We start from the raw sequence: 25,585 nt of genomic DNA, 5'->3' as shown, positions 1-25,585 counted from the left end.
TGTCTAAGTCCAAATTAATTTTGTAGTATTACATGTTTAAGGTCCAGGACCGATTGAATTTTTGCAAGTTTTCTAAGATTTTTGAAAATATTGACGTAAGACGTATAACCACCAGTAAGGTGTATACCAAGACAGTTTATCAGATTCGTTATAGTAATTATCAGCGTGATACAAAATGTGCTCCAGCTTAACTAGAATATTAGTGAAACCTGATGACTAAAGCAATATCTAGTTTGTTGTCATAGATGTGACGTTACATTGCAGCATCAATGCCGCATTCTCACCTCAACAGTTGTCTTAGTGGAAAGGCTAAGTCTCCCGAGAAAACCGCGCTTATGGCTGTTAAATGCTTAAACGAGTAGATATTTGTGCATGTCTCTGCATGTCTATGCAAGCGTACACATGTGTGTGCAAGGAATTTTGTGTAAATACGCGTACGAAATTTATTTGTGTGTTTAAGCCTAATTCCTGCTTTCGGCGGTGCTGTGTGACAAACCGAAAATCTGCCTGCTTTGTATGACACTTCTGAAACCACATCAATAAACATGAAAAAGAATTTCATCGCTTTTTTCACTTTTTGAGCTTGTCAGAAGGAAAGTTCCTTGTTGCCTACAAAGCACAAAGGCACGTTCATCTTTTTCGCGTTCATCGTGGCGCAAGCATTTAGTATAACCTCATATCCTCATGTCGTCATATCCGCATATCCTTACATCCTGCGAATTGTTTTTGCCCCTCTTATTATTTGTTAGTGCTTATCGCGCAGTTTACGCATTTTAGCTACAATTTTTTTTTAATTTTTTTCAAATTTAATTTGGAAGAAAGAAGTTCTTTTTGTTGCTTTGCCTTTTTGCGTATTTGTACAAAGTTTGTTTAATGCTTGCTTGTTTTTTGTTTATTCTCTGTTTGTCTGCTAAACAAATCAAGAAGTAACAACAGAAAAGGATATGTTAAAGCATATAGATATGCCTATAGTAATTTTCTGCTAAAACAACTTGAGTGCGGGGGAGTGCTCGCAAGTGTGGCAGGCATATGTCAAAGGCATGTGCACATCATGTTAAGAAATATGAGGGTCTTTAGCTATATGTACAGCTGAAGTTATAAAGGCAATTATCAAGTATCTAAACGGTATCTAAATAAACATATACATATACCCATATCCACATTCATATTCACATTCACATTCACACCCACGTGAAAACACAGGCGACGCTGCAACTTAGCATGAGAAGGCTTGAGTCCGTGCAGAGAACTTATATATTTTATTTATTTAATTTTTTCATTCTTCATTTTTCATACTGTCAATTACTTGCTAACGACATCAAGCATAATTGATAATTAAATTTTAATTTAATGAAATTTCGAAAACAAAAATGAAAAACATTTTAATTTCGTTTTGGAACAATAAAAACTTTTTGTGGAGTTTGCTTTCCTCACAGGAGTTGACTTAGCAGGAAGCTTAAATAAATGAAGAAGTTCCTTCTACTTAGCTGAAGGCTTAGCACCGAAAAGGTGCGCATTAGTATTAAAAGTTATGGGATATGCAATTTCAATTAATTTAGATTTAATTACATAAAGTAATCCTCAAACATGTTTTAGCAAAAGCTAATCCATTGGTTTCTAAAAGTATCTACTGCACAGATTTTTTCACCGCAGTGAAAGTTGTAGGTTAACAGCCTACTAACTATTAGTGTTTAGGAGTTATGGTACAACGACAAAAACAGTTGATCAGTTGATTCATTGGTTTGTTGTGGTGGTTGGTCATCAGATAACTTTCCAGTGATAATTAATTTTAGAGGTTAAAAGAAAATTCATCTTACTGAACTTAATTTATTTAAAATATTTTTTATTGGTATCGACGAACAACCGTACTAAGTATTGAAAAAAACATTTCCTTAAAATTATATTTTTTCCAGAAGCCAAGGCTTGGAAGGCACGAAAAAATTGGTAAATATTTAATATTTAAAAATAAAAATATAATTAATTAATTAAATTATTCTACAGTTGGTTAATGATTTCGTTCTAATATAAACACAGCAAGTGAATTTGTTAATGAACTTTCACAGCAAACTAACAAAACTCTAGAAGAAAGTGCGAACATGCAAGTTAAGTAAGGCTTTGGATCAGTTGGCTAATAAACGCTGACTTTGAGCTTCAAATTTAGCAGCGTACGAATTCAACCCTTGATACTTGCAGTCTCAGAAAATTAAATATAAGAAATAATTCCAAGACCACTAATAATGGGTATTTGGCAATACTCGAAACAGCTGTATGGTCGGGCAAAAATTCAATTAATTAAAAAAATAATAGAATTTTGTTGATGTAATTCACTACTGTTCAAACTCTTCTCTATTAAAACGATAGTTTCATTATAAAATTAGTTTCTGTCGCGATAATTGTCCCTAACATCCTATTCACATCCTATACTTTTTTCTATAAGTTTCGAAAATTTCTAAAATGACTATAAAAAGAGATGCGCTGCAGGTTATATTTCTTTCAGTATTCACACGTGGCTCTCTTTACTGTCTTTCCATGAAATGGTCTGGTAATCTGATGGTCAGGTTGATTGCAAAATTACACGTGACTTAAGTGTCTTATTTCTACTATTGGTAAACTGCTTATCTCTCACTAGTAACACTCACTTCTCTCACCCTAGTCAACTTACTTTTGCGCTATATGTTAGCCGGACCACTAAACGGTTCAAATCAATAAAAGATAATTGTCTACTAATAGTTTAACGTTGTTAAGAGAATTACTTATGATTAATGTTCTTGGAATCTTTACAGCTACTTTCAAAACTACACTCATTATTAAGTTTCTCGAACGAAGGTTTATAACTTTGATGCTTTTCAGTTAAATCGTTAGTGATTGGTTTCTAAGACTCGTTCGTTAGAGCTTGGTTCTTGTGCTTAGTGCTTTTGTTTGGTCTAACGTTCTTGAAGATGTCTTTGAATCTTGAATAATTTTTGATCGTTAGTATATTTGTACGGAACAAACGAATTTTCGGTAGTTAATATAAGTCAAAATGCTATGATTTTTTTTTATATATTCAATTTTAGTTTCACGAGCTGTAATAACAACTTGGGGCTTATATGAAATCTGGGACAAACAACGATTTTTCTGCAATAGGTGCACAATCAGCACAATAGACTAAATTCGTCTTAAACCTATCCTAAAATTTAATAGCACAATAAATCAATACACATTGGCAAATACCTAGAATCATCGTTACCATTTAATATAACCGCACAGTAGTACTTGGTTAGGTATTCATTTTATAGTTATAGTAAAAAGTACTATTCTACATTAGGAAAAAAGACAATAATTTCCTCGGAATACGTTAGAAAAGAAAATGGTACATTGCAGCCTATACTATCCATTGAGCTACCTATGGAGAGAGTGTCTTAAGCTAATATGGAAGAATTAAGGCTATCGACAGAACCAAAAATATTCCTCGGTTTCAGATCCCAGATCTTATTCAGTTCAATGGAATCATTTATCTCAAATGATTTGATGCCGTAACTGTGATAAGCTAAGTATTTAGAAAGTTTAGATTGAAAGAATTTTATTCATCATGAAAAGTATATGTGAATTGTTCTATAAAAACGTAACAGATTCAAATTTTTTTATATAAAATATTTCTTTTTGCTCTTCAAAGCACTTTCCCGCCAAACCTTAAGGGACATAAGTTTTCACTTTAGCGCTTAGATCCACTTAGTCGAGCATTTTATTTTGTTCTCTTCAATAAACTTTAACATTTTTAATAATATTTCTACTATTTCTACTATTTTTCATATTTATTATTTTTTAATTTTGACTTTGTGCAATCAACAAATCTACTTCAATTTCAATTAAAAAAGCCCTATGACCTATGCGTCAAACCAATTAATTTTTTGAAACACATTTTGCGTTACTCATACGCCACGTGGTACCAAATGTCAGTACCGCGTTATTTATTATTTTTAAATTAATTCCGTATTAAATTCAATTAAAACTGATTTCATTTCTAGTTTTTTGTGTTTTACTTTACTGAAATGCAATTGGTCTGCTATATCCTTTAATGAAATCTAAATTTTTTTTTTAACTATATTAAAAGAATTATAACATTCTATCTACAGTCATATTGCTTTTCACATTTTTGACGGCTAATATATATTTAAGCATTTGAAGGACAGGATATGGCATTATTATTAACTTTCTCACTTTTCGACATTATTTGCTTTGGATGAGACATCTGGTGCGCACCTTGTGGCATCCAGAAGATTTCCATCGTCGCACTCACTAAAAACCTTTCCCAATGACATTTTGATATCGTTAAAGCCATTGTGCCATATTAAGTTGGCACAAAATTTTTTATATTAACATTTTATTTTATGATTTTACGCTTTCATCTGCACTCTTGTGTCGCTTGATCTCCTTTTCATTTTCTGTGCTTCAACAATGCTGCTTTTGAATGCAAAATGCTTGAGTTGAATTGTGACAGTTGCATTTTGATCAGATTTCTACTGACAACTACGAGAAGCACTTGTCATTTTTGTCATTTCCATTGCAGTAACATCCTTGCCGGCTTAAGTGTATTCATATCCTCTTACTTAAATGCTCATATGCGAGCAGTTACATAAACTAACTTAAAAATTAAAATAAAAACGCATACAAAATTGAAAATAAAACTGTAGAGCTGAACCAGGGGTGCATAGGTGAGGAGCAACAGAATGAATTTCTCATAATACCCATTCCACAGTTTTTCTGCGTACCGAGATGCTTACATTTTCGCAGCTTGGGCTTCTCTACTTCATTCCTTTGTAATTTCCTCAATGCAGTAAGCATATTACATAGGTGAACGCATACGTTGAACGTCGTCAGCCATCAAAGTAGGCTAGAGGACAGACGAGCACGTAAGTACTTCCATATTCATAAATGGACAAGTAGTAAAATAATTTATTTTTATTCCTTAATGTATAAATATTTTCTTAATTTTATTTTTAAGTATTCTTTTTTGTTTAAAAAACAAATTTAGCATTAAAATTACACAAGTTTCACAAGTTCCGTTCCGACTTACGTTCACTGCTTTCGGCTGAGCTGAAGAACCCAACAGTTCAACTTCACAATTACATTCGTCTCACGTTTCTTCTCCTTGAAAGGTTGATGTATGGGTGTGTGTTCGTTGATTCATCTTAAGTGAAACATAAGTTAAATGAGATTCCATTTTTCTATATTTTTTAGTTACACTTGAATTAATTTTAGTTTCAAGAAATGCACTGAAAAATAAGTTTTTAAAATGCATGATAGCACTTCATCATATCCTATGTATGAGCCTGACACTGTTACGACTACAACTACAACTGCGGGTAAAGCAACTTCTTCGACTGCGACTCCGACTTCGAATCCGGCACCGTAAACGTTTACGTGTTTTGTAGGTTCACGCAAAGGAGTCTGAGAATGCTCGTATGAATACTGCAATGTGCATTTTAGACCATGTGTGCGATATGATATGTTCAGTGCAGATCCAAGCCTTCTTAGGCATCCTTCACACAAAGGTGCCATACAAAATGCTAATGTTTTGATTTATGCTTTTCTTTATTAATTCTGTCATAACATTGCTTGATTTGGAATGAGTTTTCCGGGTTATGAAAGTGAGTTAAATTGATAATCTTTAAAATATTTGCCACAAAGAAATAATTAATTTTTTATCTGCTCGGATATTAAATGCAACCTTATAAATGTCTCGTCCTATCTACTAATATATTAAATATTTTACATATGCACTTTGCGAAAAAAATTACTTTAAGAAGTATTTATAAAATTTATGCAAGACTGTTTTAGTTATTGCGTTAAAATTTTTTATTTTATCGTCTTTAAAATGATTCCTATTTAAAATCGAAATCTATTTATTTTCCCGCACAATTTGAGAATTGTTCAAAAAAAGACTCGTGTCGATTGGTGCAAAGAAATGTTGAAAAAATACGTTCGCGGTGCTTCAAAAGACGTTTCTAAGATCGTCACAGGTGCCGAATTATGGATCTGTGCGTATGAGCCCGACACAAGAAAAACAATCGACCGTGTGGTCTTTGAAGACGAGCCAAATTAAACGAAAGTTGTTCGTGGGAGAAGTAAAGGGTCGCCTGTTTCTTTAGCAAAACATGACAAAAAGTTATGTGGCGACTGTTCCGCTTGAGCAACGAAGGGTGGCCACTTCTGAGTAGTACACCACAATTTGTTTGCCTGAAATCTTCGAAGAAATTCGAAAAACGAACTAGAGAAAACGAATCATTGTTCACCATGACAACGCGAGCTCTCACATGGGCTCAAACCAGCGCCTTTTTTACCGGCTAAAACGTCGAATTGATGGGTCATCTGCCGTACAGCCATGACTTGGCACACAATAACTTCTTTTTATTCCCGTACATCAAGAAAAAAATGAGTGGTCAACGATTTTCGACGCCAGCAGATGCTGTTGAAGCGTTCAAAAACTCTGTTTTAGAGGTGTCTCAATTGGAGTGGAAAAAGTGCTTCGACAAATGGTTTGAACGTTTGCAAGTTAGGCTCAACGCATGTATAAATCAGGCTGGAGAATATGGTACTTTGAAAAACAATAAAACAATTTTTGATGATAAATATTCGCATTTTCATTATTAGGCCAGAAATATATATAGCAGACAATTGACTGCAACTTCATTAATTTTAATTAGTTTACACCTTTTATTTTTGTTAATCACGTTAACAGTCCTTTGCGATACACAATTAAATGACGTATGCCCAAAACGATTACATTTGAAACATTTAGTTTGCAATTTGCAGTCTTTCCTTTTGTGATCTACTGCCCCACAATGAAAACAATGCTCACCTTTACTTTTAACAATGGGACTTTTCGCTTCTGGTTCATTACTGTCTTTTATTTTTTCCAAAATATTATATTCTTCTCTTAATTCTCTTAAATTTTTGCATCCGTACATAAACATTTTTGCTCTTTTCTCATTCTCAAGCCATCCACTACATATTGAATAATTGCTTCCTCTTCATTTCCTAAAGCTGCGATCTTCTTCTTTTGTAACGTGTACTCATGAAAGCATGAAAGCTCTCAGTGTCGATTTCTAAATTCTAGAGCAAATTCTTCTTCTATACCTACTTCTGTACCTATCATTTTGCCTCTCGCCTGCACATACATTTGTATTTTATTTAACCCAAATGTAAAAGATAAACTCAATTATTTATTAATAATTTACAAAACTTTATTTGTAATAGTTTAGATTAATAGTTTAGAAATAATATAATTAAATATACACGACCGTAACTCTAGACTACCAACTGCTGACTGCTGACTTCGGTTGTTCAACTTCGACTACTGCTATATCTACTGCTTGCCTACTTAACTGCTTAACCGGCGTACATATATATATTAACATGTATATTATTAATCGGATAATTTCTTAAGATAATAAAGAGACATTAATAAGACATATTTTACATTAGCTATGTCCACAACGATTATATCGGCACACGTTTTTTTTTATTATTATTAGAAAGAATAATAATATGTTACATTGCGACCTATACGATCTATTATGATATCTTATGAGTCCATTGTAAATATGTACTTATTTATCAATACATATTTGAATAACACAAATCATTGACTGTTTACATCAAATATTATATATAGCACGCTGAATATCATATATTAAAAATATTCTAATTATAAATGACTAAATTATAAATACTACTAAAAACTGTAGTATTTGCCTAGGAAGGTGATATATTTTTGTTCGTAATAAGCGAATTATATTGTAGAAGTAGAAGAATTGTCGAATCCAGTAAAGAATCTCCAAATTAATATCTTGATATGCCAATAAATCAATTAGATCTCATTATATTTTGAACATTTTTATATAATAATAAAAAAATAAGCACAACAGATGCCAAATTATGCTTAAGAACTACTCCTCTTTGGTTGCAATGTCTTAAAACTGCCGTCTCAAAATAAATTTATGTAGAATTAATATAATTAAATGCATTTAATTATATTAATTCTACATAATAGAAGCAATTTGTTGCTTTAACATAGAAGTAAGAAAAGTGCTACATTATATCATTTTATTGCATTGTATTTGCAATAAAATTAATTGGGAGAACGAAAAATTATAAATGCATGTTTCAGTGTGAAGTAAGAGTGTAAAAACTACCAATAGTTATATTAATATATAAGTGTGTTTGAGGGAAAAGATCCCCAAACGTTCCATAACCTAGACTTTAACAAAGTTTTGCTTTAAAAAACTTCATGTGGAATTAAATTAATTTTAAAAAATCATAGTTTATATTAATATAAATAATTTGTTTATAAATTTTAATAATTAATAAATTAATTAATTTATTAATTAAATAATAATTAATAAATTATATTAATTTGCTCTCTCAAATGCTCTCTTGAAAACATCATCGACCTTATTGACACCCGGTATACCTCCTTGTCAGTGCGGCTTTCTCCTTCTGCCGGAAAAAATTCTTCTTCCTCACGGTTAGTCATCTTGTTTGTTTAGTCGGGCTTGATAAAAACTTACAACTCCTTTTTTGTGTCGGGGTCACCAATGTTGTGCTCCTAATAACAATATAGTTTTTTTATTATTTAAAAAAACAGTATTTATTACTACACAAAACTTTTATTGTTTTTCTTCCAACAACTCTCTAAGCCAAAAATAATTTGAATGAATATTTTTTATAAAATATTTTCAAATCTCAAAAATCTGATAAATTTCACCTACTTTGTTATTTGTCACCACAATAGGTTTGGTTGTCTTGTGGAGTACTTGTCGCGGTGTCTTTGATGTTTTCTTATGCACCTGTCTTAATGGTGCCGGCTGACTTAGAAGCTGTAATTATGTTTTCGCTCGCTTCCTGCTTTGCTTGGGTTTATTATTCACTACTTTGGTCAGCTCCAATGGGCGATTGTATCTGAACAAAAGAGACTAATTCTTTACCTGGGAAATTTTGTTGATAAAATTGATACCCAAGGAAATGTTGATAATAGTAAGTTTATTGCTGTGTCGTTGTTTGTTATAGTCATCACAAACTAGAACAGGCTCTTCTTTAAGAATACCGCTTCTTCCGCTAATATTAGTACTGCTAATATTTATGAAACTCCAAATAACTTTGCCTAGTTTTAGGTGCTCGTAGACCGTGTGTGACTACTATGAAATTAATAAACTTTAAATTTTACTTTACCAATAATTAAAATTACGTTATTAATTCTTATGTTGCAAACATAATCTATCGTTATTTTTCATTCACAACAATTCCATTTCATAGCAATAAGATCACTGGCGTAAATATGGTAAATCTTCTCGGATACCAAAGCTACTAAAACTTCTCAGATATTGATATCCCAATTGGAACGGTCAAGCTGGTAATCCCGCCTGATCTCAACAACAATCTGGACTAAACTGAACTAAAAACTTAACAGTTAGCTATTTCAACTAAAGCGTAATCTGCTCAGCACTGCAGTATTGCTGCTGACGGGTCCGTGAGTACTAGTAAGACATGATATGAAACTGGACCAACTCCATGACTTTTATCAAGGTCTGCGGATAAGGAAGAAACTGTACTCTACCTCTTGTGTCAGTGTGTATCAGTGTCCATCATTTTCTAGGAGAAGACTTATCGGCTTGACAGAGTTGTTATACTGCAAAATTAGGGACATGGTAGACTAAGTTTATATACATGTCAGGCTGGTTCAATTTCATTTAAATGGACATTCAGATTTGTTGTGAGTCGAAAGGCTCAGGCTATGAAGAACGTTCTCGGTTTATATTCCATCATAAGGCATGCCTAAATGTAGGCAGCGTCGTTTGCGGCTTCCATAGTAGCAGTAACCAGCTCGTCAGCTTGACGGTAAGATTTTCAGTTTTCTGTTAATTGTGTCAAACTGAAAGCGACATTGAAAATTAATGCAATTTCAATTATTGACGTTTTAGCGAATTACGCAAAAATTATTGATTAATAAATAAAGTGAGATAATTCGGGTACCTAGAAATAACGGCATCTATCGTTGGTAAGACATTTTTGTTTAAAAGACAGTAAACAGTAGTCTAAGAGGCAGTTGTGTTTTGTGAGTGAGTTTCAGTTCTGTAGAGCGTTGTGCTTAGTCAGTTAAGCTAGATAATAAGAGTTAAAGTGAACACAAAAAAAGGAAGAGTTCAAAACTAGAGAATAGTAAAACTAATTAAAACAAGCTGGTATCAATATTAAAAGTAATCATTGATAAAAGTCAGTAATGATATAAAATCATATTGAAGTTAAATAAAAATTGAATTGTAAAACTATTGTCATACAAATAATTAATGATCAAACCTAAGTTATATTAAAGACTGGTGAGAAACAGACAAACTAGTATCATTATTAAACGTGTTAATAAAAATTAAATTAAGCTGAAAAATTAAATAAAAACTTAAGCTTTGGTTTTATTTAACTGTGAGAACAGGATTATATATGGAAAGTAGTAATGTCTGTTACAAGCAGTAGCAGCAACAACAAAGACATTGTATTTAAAATTAAAAGTGAGTATTCATTGTTGGGTGGACTATTATTTGGCGCAGTTGAGACCCCAACTTATACACAACATTATTGAGACCCCAACATATACGCAACAGATAAGTGCATAAAAACTACGCTTATCTATGGTTGTGACCCGTTGTGAGGGTCATTATTTCAGCTCGAGTGCGTTATGGCCCCACGGCCACCACTTCAATTTTAGCTAACCTAACAAAACATGCAGTATTCTAAAGAGATGCAATTTAATTGGGTCATCTAGTATTAGAGAAAGTCAAATGTAGTACTTTGAATCTAGTAGTCGCTATATTCACTACAATGTCTTATTTACTTTTGAAAATGTTATAACTATAGATATTGAAGTTAAATAGTTAGTCCTTACAGAACTTTCTATTGCATCTATGATTCGCTTTTAAACTTGTCATTTTTATTGACGAAATTGTTACAATTTAATTTAATCATTTATATTTTTTCCACATTATCAAAAATTGAATAGATTTGTGACATATTTTGTGACATGGCCCTGGGTTTCTAAATATTTAAACTTTCAATAAAAGTTAAAGCAAGTTTTCAGCCCTTGTTTCTTTTTTCTATTATTATTTTTCTGTGATGTTCCTTAAATATGTCACATGTGAGTTCGTAAACGCATTGATATAACCCTGAAGTTATTTACATGTGTTCTATTAAACACACGCACACTTACACGCCAAAGTACACAATTACACAAACAAATAACGCAATCTCATTACCTGCCTTGTATCAAAAAAAAAAAAAACAAAAAAAAAAAGAAAAAATATGAAGAAAAATTTAAATTCTTAAAAATTCTCTAGCACACGTCTTCCTTATCTGCCTCGCTACCTCGCCGTAAATAACATTCAAAATCCGATGGAAACGCAAAAGCAAAATAAAAATAAAAATAAAAATAAAAAAGAAACTAAATAAAAAGAAAATAAAATATTTAAAGCGTAAGAAATTCATTCAAGAGCGAAGAAATTGTGACACAATGCGAACGGAGAAAAGGAATGAAAAGAAGAAAAATGCAAGTCAAAATACTCGAAAGCAAGAACGGAGGGGCGACAGTGAACCGTAAAGCAACGCCGTGTTCGCACTCATGCTCCTGCTTTAGTATTGTGTTTGCTTACGGACTCGAATAACTCACTTCGTGTAAGCGGTGGCTAAGGTTAACCCGCAGTCTGGAAAGGAAGTGCAAGACATAATCCAGCTTTTAAAGGTGCGCGAAGCGACAAGCTTAAACTACTGAAACAGAGTAGCACTTGTGCATGCACAATAGAAAGTCTGTTAATCTATCCTGTTACAGTTCATTGATTGAGGTGTGATACGATATGAGATGAGATATAAATTGAGTTTCACTTCACTCCAAGGAATTTAAAATAAAAATTGTGTTCTGAATGTTTTAAAGGATTTAATATGAATCGTTTTTGAGATTTTGCATAAAGCGAATTTTTATATTTGTAGTTTTTTATTCATTAAATACATTGAAGGAATACTACTAAAAGATACTGACAACAGCACATTCACAACTAGATACACAACTGTCTCTTCTTCTTCTGTCCTGCGATTGTCAGAAACGGATGACACACTATTGGGTTTATTATTGGGTTTATTTTTAAATTTTCACTAGAGATAGCATGATAGATTCTGAAGGTCACAGTGTGCCTTTGTACCTTAGAACTAAAAATAGTAAAAATAATGCTTTTACTTTATACAAATGGGTGGCTATTGTCATACGTCTATTTATACCACAAGATGTAATTACATAAGACATTAACTCATTGTATGATTGTTGCGTAGGGAAACCCTTAGCAAACATTATGAAATCAAGATACTTGTTGACAGATCGTTTAAAAATACGGTGACATAACATATTGCAATGCTATCAATTTGCAAGAAAAATATTAGTTCTAAGACCTATTTGTACCACATATTTAAAAAAAAATTCATGTCAACACTCAACTATATGTTTACTCAATTACCACATGTCGGTAAAAACCAATTGTTGTCATTTTTTTTTAAAGAAAAAGTTCTTAAAGATATAAGTAGCTGACTTACATAATATATATATTATATATATCAGGGTTATCCAGACTAGACGCGATCGCGGGCCAATATAAATTACTGTGCATATTGGATGGCCGCAGAAACAAATACATACGTTTATGGTTGTTATTATACATACATATGTTACATTATAATACGGATATAATATTAAATTTTAGTTTTATTAATTCATCAATTTAAACTCAATTTAAAAATAATGTAGTTCTACCAGTAGACCAAATGAAAATTTGCGAAATTGCAATAAATTAAAAACATGTCGCGAACCGCACAAACGTAAACCGCAGGTCGCATGTGGTCCGCGGGCCGTACTTTGGGGAGCCCTGATATATATATATCAGGTATATAATACATGTAAAGAAGAACTGCTCAAGCTTTGTACAGCTTTTTAGAGGGAATTTATCAAGTGAGGATATGTACATGAAAGCCCTCTGTTGTTTTTATGTTTTTTCAATCCCACATAAAGTGTCGATGTCAGTTGTGAAAATGGGAAAAATATTAGTACGCAAATATTGAGTTACGCTTTTTATCGACGTATAATATATGAGCAAAAACTTTTTAGTGTATAGAAATAGTGCTTTTTAAAAATAGCAAACGGATTGTATATTTGTCTCGGATAACTGCATAATATTTTGGGAGGGGAGGGGATATGAGCGTGGAAGGTAATGTGTCTGATTGCCTTTGGTAACTGCCAGCATGATCCTTGTTAATGTTCTTTCTAAATTCGTATACAGCGTTCACGTGGCCCCGTTCATTTAGATAAAATCATTCGTGCGTAGTGATATATGATACCTTCCATTTTATAAAACATCGTTCGAATAAAAAGGAATAGGAAATATTTGGCTACTACACGCAGTTATCTCTAGTAGAGGTGGATGATAAGTAGCGCGACAATACGGATTTAATTTAAAACTATGTTTATTGGATTGATATTTCTCATATCAGTTTCATGTTTTATGTCATTAAGGGATTATGAGAATAAAATTACCTCATCGAAAGTCAAATAGACTGTTAATAGTGATAGAGAAAAATTAATTTTTTGTGCTTCTTTTCTTTGAAAATCTTTTTATAATTTTTTTTTTTGCTATATATTGCTATTTATATTAAATATATATTTCAAAATATGAAATTTGGCACTGCCGCGTCCATTGCTTGCATAGTTTCTTCGAAGTCAAAAGTTAAGTTGACTTTATTTTTGCAATTTACTTACCCTTTTCTGGTATTATGTTAACCGATGTATCATCTCGTATATCCTCCAGTAGCTCCTCGTGATTTTGCATTTCTTCATTAGGTAAGGTTGGATTAAATTGAGTCGTTGTTGCCCAACAAGGTTACATGTCAAGTGCCAACCGAGTGCAAGTGCCCGTGTTGGTACCAGCAAGAGTGGAGTGGAGTGGAGTGTGAGGCGTCCATCAATGTTCATTTCAGGTGCCATTTTATGTTCAAGTTTTTTTATGATTCAATTATTTTTTAACGTATTAGGTTGGGAACGCACAAATGTCGCCAAAGTATTCCCGTTGTCCGTAGAGTTGTGTGATATGAAATTAGAGAAAGAAAAGGAAAAAGATACTTAATATTATGGCAAGATGAAATATTGAACAAAACTTAAACACTGAAATAGAGCAGAGATTAAATTTTTTTGTGCCATTAAGCAATGTCTAAAGGTAAAATAATCGTCTACAATTTATGAGCGTTTACTAAGTATTTCTATTACATTATTTTATTTTATTTTATTTTACTTTATTTTATTTATTTTTTTTTTCTCTCCAAATATTCTACTAGACTTTCTGCTATTTATTCCAATTCATTTTCTATTATTTTAAGTTCCTTTTATTATTATTTGCAGCGATTTAATAAATTACAAGCTCCTTTATTCTTCTTCTATGGACAAAGTAGCTTAAAACTGGAAAGAGCATAAGGCAAATGAAAATATTAAAAATAAAAAAAATATGTAGAAAAATATTCAATTTTCAGCTTAAAATATCATATTTTCATTTCTTTAGATTTTTTTTAATTTATATTCAATTGAGCGGAAAATGTTATTGCAGCTACTCAACGAAATCCTGCAAAATGCTGCTTTAGTCAACGAAAAATAGCCAATTCCAAGGACGGAGAATGAAAGCTGCTGAAGAAGATTTAATAAGCTAAAAATATATAAATAAATTAATTTTTTTGGATCATTTTTGGTAGTTATCTCTCTGGATTTTTGACATTTCGTCGATAATTTTGACGATATTAAATTGCATTATAAAATATTCAAAATGTATTTCAATTTGGAAAAGCGAAAATATATTTTAGTTTAATTGGAAATACCTCATAGAAATAGTTTTCTGTAAAATTTCACTTTTAATAGATTCAATCCCTAAATTCTTCAACAGAAAACCTCTAAAGACCATAGTCAGTATAGCAGTTACTGGTATATATATATAGATCTGGGTCAGATTAGGTGTTTACAATCGGTACAGGATATTATTTTAATTACAATATTACCCTTAACTGCAGAGTGGGGCGACATCCATTATGGTCACTAAAAAATTACTTAAAATTGAATTCTATTCGTCTCTATATCTGAAAAAAATATTTAATTGTGTACTCCGACATTAATTTCTTTTATAAATGTATTTTATTAAAGGATTTAATACTTCTGAGTACTTCCATTAAATACTTTTTTTTTGTCTTTGGAATATGCTCAGGGCAGACTGGTACAATAGGTCTCTTCTGGCCGCAGTACCGGCTGTTGGGCAATTTTCACGAATACCTTTTATTATTATTATGCTCAGGGCAGTACGCTACTACGCTCAATGCTTATCGATCATGTATAATATGGGTATAAAGACAATGTGACTAACGTTTGATTGCTTGAAAAACTCAGAAAAAGATATAGTTAGTAAAATCTCAACGACTCTGAACAGAAAAGAAAATATTAGGACCTAATAATATTTGCAAGAGCAGGAATATTTAATTCATTCTTTTGAATAAAAAACAAATTCAGGTCACTAAAGATAGGGAAAGATCAAGACAACTAGGAGATTAAGTATTTCGCAGAAACATACTTCACTGAACTTAGACAAATACACACGTTTGGATAAGAAATAAATTTCGCATGAGCCGAAAAAGAGAATAAAAAAAACCTTGAGAATATGTACTGATAAGGTTTACTCTATTTAAAGCCAACTCTCTAGATAAGATCATTCGAAGAGAAAGCTTAAATGAAATAGATAAATTAGCGAAATAAAGAAAGACTATATGTTATATACCAAAGAAAACTTTTTGTAATAATTTAGCAAAGCAGCACAACGAATTGAATAGGAGCAATGTAATGGCAACTAACACAAGACAATCTTTAGTTAAATATATGGCATCAAAAGAGAATAAAACATTAGGGTGTCCCAGGGTGTAAGGGCGAAATTTTTTTTTTCGATTTCAAATACGCATACCTCTTATTTTTTTCTATTTGATACTAGTAACTAAAATAATAAATATTATTGGTATCGGATAATGATAACCCGTGCCGACTTGATCCCAAACTTTTAACAGAAAGTTTGTATAGAAACTATAGAAGACATTTTAAACCTTCATGTTTATTCAGTAAATAAAACACTATTTTACCTGTATCTTATATTTATTAAGTATTTATTATTAAAATGATGATAATTATTTAATTTTCTTTTTTGGGTTTGCTTGTTGCAGTCAGGATAAACATATCTGTGTTATTGTACGCAGCGTAGTAAAAATTCCTTTTGTTCGTCTTCAATAGTGATTTTGCCATGAAAGTCCTGCATTAACTTAACCGCTCTTTCTGCTGTATCACTAACTGCTCTCAGTGTCAGCACCTTGTTTTTAGCATGTTGAAATGAAGCATTACTAGACCATGAAGTAGGACATTCGTTAAGAAAACTGTCATCAATTTTGAGTCCATTAAACAAAGCCATGCTTTTGAATGAAACAAAGTCATCGATGTTTTTCTCGTAAGGCGAACCACAAAGTTTATCTTTTGAAGGAATATATCGTTTACTGTGGACTGATGGGTTTTCTTTGGCTAAGTTATTAACTATTTTTGCCTTTCTTTCATAGTCAACATCATCGTCAAATAGGGACAAGACAGCCACTTCATCAATTGATAAATACCATAAAAGCTGACAGAACTTTTGTAAAACTGTTTTTGAGATAATTTTGTCAATTGTTTCATAAGCCTTCATGGTCTTCAGAAAACACAAATCCTGGTAAGGTGCTTTTACCGCTGAAATGCATTGCAGCCAAGGTTTGACGAAGAATGTCACGATGAACAGGCAGACGTCTAACAGAGCCGCTTTATCCTTATTAGGCACTCTCAATTGAGAGCTAAGTAATGAAATTTTTAATAAATAAATTGCCCTCGCCATCCATCGCACTTGGTGCATGGCACCTGGAGGTCGAATCTTAAATTTCTTTTCTGTATCTCCACCAAGGAATATTATTGAAAGCTCTATTAATTCTCTATAGTCATTTCTAACAATTTTCTTAGTCAATTCAGTTCGGAAAAATTCCAGCAGTTTGCCAATTTCTGAAGCATTCAGGTAAGATAACCTTTCTGTAGGATACTGTACTTTCTTATGGTCGATATTTGTCCAGTTTTCTTGTAACCTTTTGAATAATGGAATGTTAGGATTGTTGGTAACTTGACTAATTTTAGCTTCAAATACGCCTTTCAATATCAATTCGAAGATGTGATGGCGGCAGGCAAAAATAGGCATATCTCGATTAAATTTTTGTTCGAGAAGCACACAAGCACCATTAATGCGACCGGTATTTGAACCAGTAGTATCACAACAAAAGATTTGCACTTTATCTTCGAGATTCCAGTCAGTAACCGCATTCCAAACTGCCTGTGCCTGTTCACTTCCTATTCAGTTGTTTAATTTTGGCACCGCAATAAGTTGTTCTTTATCACCATACGAAATAACAATCGGGAGAAGTTCTTCTCCACATTTGCGCACATCTAAAGCCGACAACAGTTTGCCATCCCAATGGACAGTTACAGTGGTACTTCGTTTTGGATATCGACTTTAATAATTTCTGCACGTTGTTTTCGTTTTTCTGTGCGAATTCTTTGAATGGAGGACTTGCTTATAGGAAATTCGTCAGTATTGTATCCAAGTGCCTCAATAGTAGCTTCAATAATAAATACAGAATTTCTCATACTTAACTGACACCTATCTAAAGCTGTCACTAACTTTGGAGTGATAAAATTTTTCCTCATAGAAGTTTTTTTTGTATCGGACTGTGCACTCCGAGTTTGGAACATAAATAATGGATCTTGTAGATCCATTATTTCAGAATCAGAAGATAAATTTTCTTGATAAGATGACGTCGAAGCAGTTAAGGATAAACAATAATTAGCACGACGTTTTTGTTCCTCAATGTTTCTAAGACGCGCTTTTTCCTCTTTTTCGGCCAATTTTTTGTCCACTCCAGCTGAGTGACCAGGTCGACCTGGCTCTCTCTGGCGCTGCAAGAAGATTTTGTCTTCATTTATCTTTATTAATTGAAGCGCGTCAGCATGTGCAATGTCAAACAAATTGTCTAAGTAATAAACTCTTGTCGACGCTGCTCGTACACATCTTGTGTTTTGTTCGCATTTTTCTGCAAATCTCTCCAAACTTGGTATAATGTAATTAGCTTCTTTACACAGTTAGATAAAGCTTTAGTTGGTATACGTGCCTTTTCCCAATAAATAATGCACTCACGAATAGTAAGATTTGCGCCTTCATTGATACTTAAATTCACTTCATGAATGTTGTAGAACAGAACTGTCAATACTTGCCCATTAGAGGTAAGTTCTGAACCAGTGATTTGATGTTTTACATCCCCAATTAAAAATAACCTCTTTTTAAAACTGCGTAATCCCATTGACATATTGACTAAATGAAAATAGTGCGTTCACTACTAAAACAAACAAATAGTACGTAAGAGCTGACATGTATCGGTGTAAGTCGGCATGGATTGCATTATTTTTAAGTAAATAAAATTTTACTTATAACTTATTTGATACCACTTAAACATAATTACAGAGTATGCGTTGGGACACTTTAATGTAGATATGTATATATGTGTATAAAGATTATACGTATTCTGTATACATAAAGGACAGGGCCCTGAAGCTATATGCGAAAACCGACAGGGTGCCCTCCTTAACACTATCTAATCAATCTAGTAATCACTAACCGAACGGGGCAGTACGCAGATCTTAAATCAGTCATTGAATAATCACGAAGCTTATGAGGAATACACAAATGAGTCAGTGAGATGGGTGGGACTCTATAGAAACCCCCAGCTATCAAAGAGTAAAAGTGCCCAGATGCACTAACTCGGAAAAGGCTCAACATTAGATATACTAATATTAAATAGCATTTAGGATAACATAAATAACATTTAAGTAACATAAACTATCTTAAAGCTATTTAGATTTATAAAATTTTGAAAGTTGATGGCTATGGGTCTTTCATATGTTTTTACTTCCATGTTTACCTCAAAGTAACGACATAAATATATCTTATTAATGCGTAAATACTTTTATGAGTTTTTTATTGAATTGAAGTGCGCTTTCATGTTGCAATGCTTTCTGCGGTATTGTGAGTACATCAGCAGCTGCAATCACACATTTAATGGAGCCATAAACTTATGTACTTAACAGATATATAAGGGGGCACATATAGCTGTTTCTGCTGGCTCTGTGGAGCACAGTTCGTGCAATAAATCAGTAAAGTTCTTTATAAACATTTAACAGTATTAAAATAAAGCAACTTAAAAACAGGAATAAAATCCTTTGGTAAATTCTAACAAAAACAAGAAAAACAAGGAAAAAACCAGCAATGAAAATGAAAAGAAAATAAATTGAATAAAAAATTGCATAAAAATCGTGGATAGAATACTGTAGTGGCTGGCTTAATGGAGAAAATGTAAGGTTAACGTTTATAGTGCAGTTCCTTGAGGACAGCAACAACAACAACAACAACAACAACAACAACAACAACAATAACAAGGACGCTAGGTGAGATGCACAACATAAATGAAACTTGGTTAGGAAATTTATAAAAAGGAGAAATATAAAAATGGTTTATAGTATTGTACATACAAGAAAAATAGCAGCAACAGTGGCGGCAGCGGCGGGAACGGCGGGAGCGGTAGCGGCAGAAAAAACAAAACTAAGCAAAACCGCCACAGAAGTCCTGTGTACTTGCACTAAAGCCTTTAGCAGTTTTAAATGATTTCTTTCCGTCCACTCATCCACTCATCCACTCGTCCACTCACTCCCCAGGACCCCACAGAACAACTCGTCTATTTAATAGTGTGCGTTTGCTTTCTTTGCTGTAATATTTCACTTTTTAAGTTAATTACTCGCATTTGAAATTCTCGAGTTAAGCTGTAAAAGCTTAGATTTGCTTTTGATGAATTATTTATTTTCAGTTTAATGGAAATGGATGAAAATGGATGGAAATGGCCTCAGCTATAATTTAAATTTTATGATGTTATTTTTAAAATTTTTTTGTATTTTTTCTGAATAATTTTTTCTTCTTCCATGTTTACTTTTAGTACTTTTATTCAATTATATAGCGATGTAATAGAAAAACTAAAATAACTAGAGACATTTTGCTTCCTTACACTAGTAATTTGTGCCAAGAAATACGGAGCGAAAGTTCAGAGGTACAAACAGCTACCAACTAGTACACTTAATCAATTACTGGATAATAGATTGTGCGGTGTCAACTTGTTCTAGAAAACGATCATTTGAACTATTTCCACACAAAACTCAATAATAAATAAAAAATCTTTTTAATATAAATTTGCTGTTGCTTAGCTTTAAGAAGTTTTTAGTAATACCTCCAGCTCAAAAAGTACCTGAATTTTAGTACCCGGACAAATTTAAATTTTATTCAAAAGTTATTTTATCTCCTTCAAAATATGCTCTTTCTGAAGCGACACACATATGCCAACACTTAACCCAACCTTCCATACACCTTTCGTAGGCCCGTGAAGGTATGGCTTTTAGTTCCTTCGACGAATTCTCTTTTACCGATTCAATCAACTCAAAATGCTTACCACGAAGGGGTAATTTGAGTTTCGGAAACAGGAAAAAGTCGCATAGTGCCAGATCTGGCGAATATGATCGCGTACAACAAGAATTTTTCATAGTAAAAATCGCTAAATGCACTTGAGGTAATCTCACTGCTGTGAACAAACTAATTAACAGATGGCACTTCAAATTTGTACCATATGTCAAGAAAGGATGTACCAACATAACAAAAAAAAATTTTTTTAAAAAAGTTCTATTACTTAAGGAGTAGTTAACAAACAACATAGTCCGGATACTTTTTGAGCAGATGGTATGATAATGATAAGATTTACTAGAGTTAACTGCAATATGTCATCAAGCATATGTTTACTGAAGACATGTCATCTTCGTCTTAGCATGATTGTTCTCTATCTGCCACTTCTTTTTTACAATTTTGCATTGCTATTGTTTTTCAGTTGGAGGATACAGCTTCTAACTATCTCTTTTGAGGATGCCCTTTTCTTCTTTCCTCGATATGAACTCGAAAGTAAGCATTCTAACTACGTTGCTTAACCATGCAATGAGATTTTATATTTCTTGTTTCGTTTTTTTTATACTGTTCCGACGAACCTCAATGTCAGATTTCTAGGTGGACTTGGTCTAATTTAGGCAAGAAATTAACTAGTCAATTACTTCAACTAAGGCGGAACTTGCTCAGCACCACAGTATCTGTGCTGACAGGACACTGCGACACTATCCTAAAATGATTTTTGTCGTGGTTGTGCCTTTGAGGGTGGGGAGGAGACTGTGCTCCATTTAATGAGTCACTGTCCTTTTCTCACTGATTAGACTGAGCTGTCATCCTGTAATGTTAGGGAACTGGTCAAGTTTATAGAACTGTCAGGTTGGTTTTCCTTTACCTAATGGGGAAGTCGTTACCTTTTTCAGCGTTGGATGTACACTGATTTAAATCTACGTACATACCATGGGCCATCATTTGAGCTCAAGTGGGCGTTTTGGAAACAATAGCGCCACTGCAACCTTCCTACCTACCTATGTTTCGTTTTGGTTCTATATTATTCTCTCTATTTAAGCATCATAACTAGTTCGAAATAAATCATAAGTCTGTTGCAATGGAGTATCATTGCTCACATATGATTGGTTCCATAAACCAAAATTTTCAATATGTAACACTGATTATTATCCAATTCTATATAAAAAAAAAATTCAGTATATAAAAGAAATAAGTAAAATATGCGATGTGAGTGTAAACGAAGAAAAGACACTATTAAATAAATATAGAGAAAAAATTGATGAAAGTAAGCAGAGACCGAAAAAATGAGCTATGAGCAGGTTAAAGACAAAAAAAGAGGAAAGAGGAATGTTTTCAAAACTTAACAGATCCATAAAATACAGTAACCTAGACTTACACTTGAAGCGGAGTAGTAGTATTAGCAGGTATTTTGAATTGTAAGAGTTAATATCAATCACATAAAATTCACTAGAGAGAAAACAACAAAAAAGGTATTCATTAAAATCGCGTATCTCAAAAATGATTAATTTAAATGCGTTAAAGATAATATATATAAGACATTTTGGAGATAGGCTCCACCGACACTATCGTTTCCTCCGTTAGACATATCTAGCGGTGCCTAAAGAGGAGACATCGGAGTACCTGCATCTACATCCAGAATAAGGCTTGAACTTTCGAGCATCTAATGTTTTAGTACACCGGGAGGTATTTTAAACAGCATTGACCAAATTCTTAAATTTAGCAATATATTTGACTGGAAGAGGAGAAGTATTCAGAAAGAGTAGTAAGTCAAACAGATAATGTGAGAGTGACAAAGAAATACACCAAGTGGGATAACACTGGAGAAGAAAAATTTCAGAAACGAAATACTGAAATAATTTTTAGAATAATCTACATAAAAAAATATAGTATGAGGGTGAAATAATATGAGGAAAGAAAGACATAAAGAAGAATATAAGCGTAAATAAAAAAAAACTTGATTAAAAGCAACAGATTCTTAAGAAGAGAAAAATTGAAAGTCAATATGGTGCGAGAGATACAATTAAAAAAAATGCACAAAATTTAAGTGACAACAAATTTTACAAGAGTTGCCATAATACTACAAAGATCTTATTGTTTTGGTTTAATATTTGCATTTGATACAATGTGTTCTTTTATTAACATAACCAGACATTTTATATACAGCCAGTATACATGTTCAGGATACACTAACAAGCAATTGTTAGAGAATCAAAAGCTACATGTAAATGCGATAAATTATGTACTGGTCGATATATCAGGCGTAAAGAAATTAAACGTTTTAGGCATAGCCATTACTTAGTTCTTTGAATAGAGTGGATGCTTTAATGTTGACATAACCCTTCAGTAGGTATTTGTGAGCTTCAGCATATTTTCGCAACACATTCATTACAAATGACATTTCAACCTTCATGAAAGAAGGTGCAGTCAATCTATAGTTCATATATTTATAAAGTTCATTGCGTTGACTTTTTTTAAGTATTTGTGGAGCAATGTATTTTTAATTAATTATAATTCTACACTACTTCAGTTTTTCAGAATTGAGACATTACTTCTCATAGAATGTAATAAGTTTTCTATAACAATTCTCATCATGTTTACTTTAAAGAAACAGAAACACAAACTGAGGAAAAAGAAGGAAAGTAAAAAAAAATGTGTTTTCTCACATTTTATTGCATTTTAAAATATTTTCATGCGAGCTTTCGATGTGCATTGCATGCATATGATAAAAAGCACTGAATATATTGAAGGAAGAATGAGGTAAAAAGAGAAAACAAAAAAATAAAAACTAGAAATTATGAAAATCCCCTCCGGAGGCCAGTCACTGTTATGCTTTAAACTGATTACTTATGTGTGTTTTTTGGCCAATTTTTCAATTCACGGTCACATTAACTCTGCAACTAAGCAAGCACGTACCGAGCAGAACTGAGTAAGTGCAATTGCCGAAAAAAGAAACAACGAAAAATCAAAAAATACAACAACAGCGGCAACAAAGATATAAAAAATAGTAAAAGAAATGAACGAAAACTGCCATGGCAAATATTTGCCAAATAAATATACACAAGGGCACACAAACACATGCACCGACACATGCACATGCACATGAAACGAATGGCAGGCAGTATGACGCTGATATGCGTTGGCTAAATATTACTTTGCACTGGCAACTTTAGCACATCGCACATTCATTTTGCTTGTACGTTTGTGTAAAGCGTTAGATTTGCACACACACACACTGACGCACACACACACACTGCTCCTCACGTCCGCTAACGTACTCATATGTATGTATGGTATGTGGGTATAAAGCTTGTATGCGCTATAGCGTAACATGTGCAGTTATTTCTATTCATAAAATCCCGAAGCGAAAATAAAAAACTATTTTAACAAAGTAACAAATATTGTGTCGTACAGTGCGGGGCGGCGCGGTGCGGTGGTGTTGGTGCTGCAATTGTGCCGTAGCAGTGACGCTAGCATCGAAAGCAACAGCAACAGCAACTGCAGCAACTTCATCTTCATCAACAGCTACACCTAAACACCAACAATAACAACAACAACACCAACACCAACAACGGCAACCAATTCAGACTGTTTTTCGTGTATGCAATTGTGTGTGTGTGTGTGTGTGTGTAGGTGTATTCTTGCACTAAAGTTTCCTTGCTTAAATAGAGTTTCGTTAGTAATTGTGTTTGTTTTTTTTCTTGAAAGTTTTAATTTTTTTTTAATTCACATATTTATTTTTTTCTCTTTTGGTATTTGGGGAATGTTTTAAAGTACGTGACGTAGATGTTTGTTTGAAATGCACGCGGTATTCGATTGCAGGCGAATACATGGAGTTTAGGCCACCCACATGCACGCAAATGACTAAGAAACTTAACATTTGCATACTTTTTTTTTATGTTGTGGAACTTCAACCGCCCTAAAAACTCCTCTCGTCCGGACTGAAAGCTCCTTCAGGAACCACCGTTAGGTAAAGCGTCTGAAAGCGTCATGAGCGAAAGCTCAAATCATTAGTCTGGTCATCACGTCAGTAACCGTCCACTTGTTTGTAGAAACATCTCTTCCTTCCGTCGAACTTGTTCAGCAGCCTTCAATTCTCTCATCAAAGATGAAATAATGGAATCCGCCATCTGCCAGTTGTTGACTGCACTAAGCATGAAAGGAATTAAGTTTCCTGTCGATACTGGTTTACCTAACTTCGCTGCTAATTCCGCTCTCAAGTGTTCAAATGTTGGAAAAGCGAACAGCACATGTTCTGCGGTCTCTTCTAATTCAGGGCAAGCAGGACACCAGAGATCCTGCACTAGGTGAAACCTGTACAGATAGACCTTCAAACAGCCATAGCCTGACAGAGCATGCGTCAGGTGAAAGTTTACCTTTCCGTGTTCTCTCTTAATCCATATCCAGGTTCACCTTCCCTTGTTCGAACTCGACCATTTGCGTTGCCAGGTCTGAATTGTTTGCCTTCTAACGTCCTCTCAGACGTTAGAATGCCGAGGCTCTCACTGGAGCCGCATACAACATGATCGAGCTCAAAACTGTTGCTAGAACTGTTCCGAACTTCCGCGTTGTTTGCCATTATTCCCGAGAGAGCCATGACTGTTCTGCTTAACTTTTCTTTTTTCTTTTCTAGTTTATCTGCCCATGCGTTTTGTTGGTCCAATAACTTATTTTCGGTACGAGCTTATGTGTCCATCTCTTTTTCCTGGATGTGTCCCAACTCTGTTGCCACTTAGTTAATTTGCAATCCCAGTTCTTTTAGGTGCATGTTTTTCTTTTTCAATTTCTGCTTCCTGTTGCAGCGGCATCATTCTAGCAATAACCATGGCCGCGTCAGTAAATACTCCGCGTCAGTAGATACTGCGCTGAAGGAGAAAACAACTCTGAGC

General features: G+C 33.3%; 1 protein-coding gene across 1 annotated transcript in view; it reads right to left on the bottom strand.

Moving 5' to 3' along the window:
• Positions 1 to 13,892, bottom strand: part of LOC119687972 (neurotrimin) — a 114,901-nt gene extending 101,009 nt beyond the window's left edge. Inside the window, exon 1 of the mRNA XM_038102544.1 lies at positions 13,823 to 13,892. Within this exon, the coding sequence (XP_037958472.1) occupies positions 13,823 to 13,892 (70 nt within the window). The remainder of the gene's footprint in view (positions 1 to 13,822) is intronic.
• Between the last annotated feature and the right edge of the window lie 11,693 nt (positions 13,893 to 25,585).

The sequence above is a fragment of the Teleopsis dalmanni genome, chromosome X (genome assembly GCF_002237135.1).
Source record: "Teleopsis dalmanni isolate 2A chromosome X, ASM223713v2, whole genome shotgun sequence".
NCBI classification, from domain to species: domain Eukaryota; kingdom Metazoa; phylum Arthropoda; class Insecta; order Diptera; family Diopsidae; genus Teleopsis; species Teleopsis dalmanni.
The sequence above is the reverse complement of the archived record's forward strand: the minus strand, read 5'-3'. Positions and strand labels throughout refer to the sequence as shown.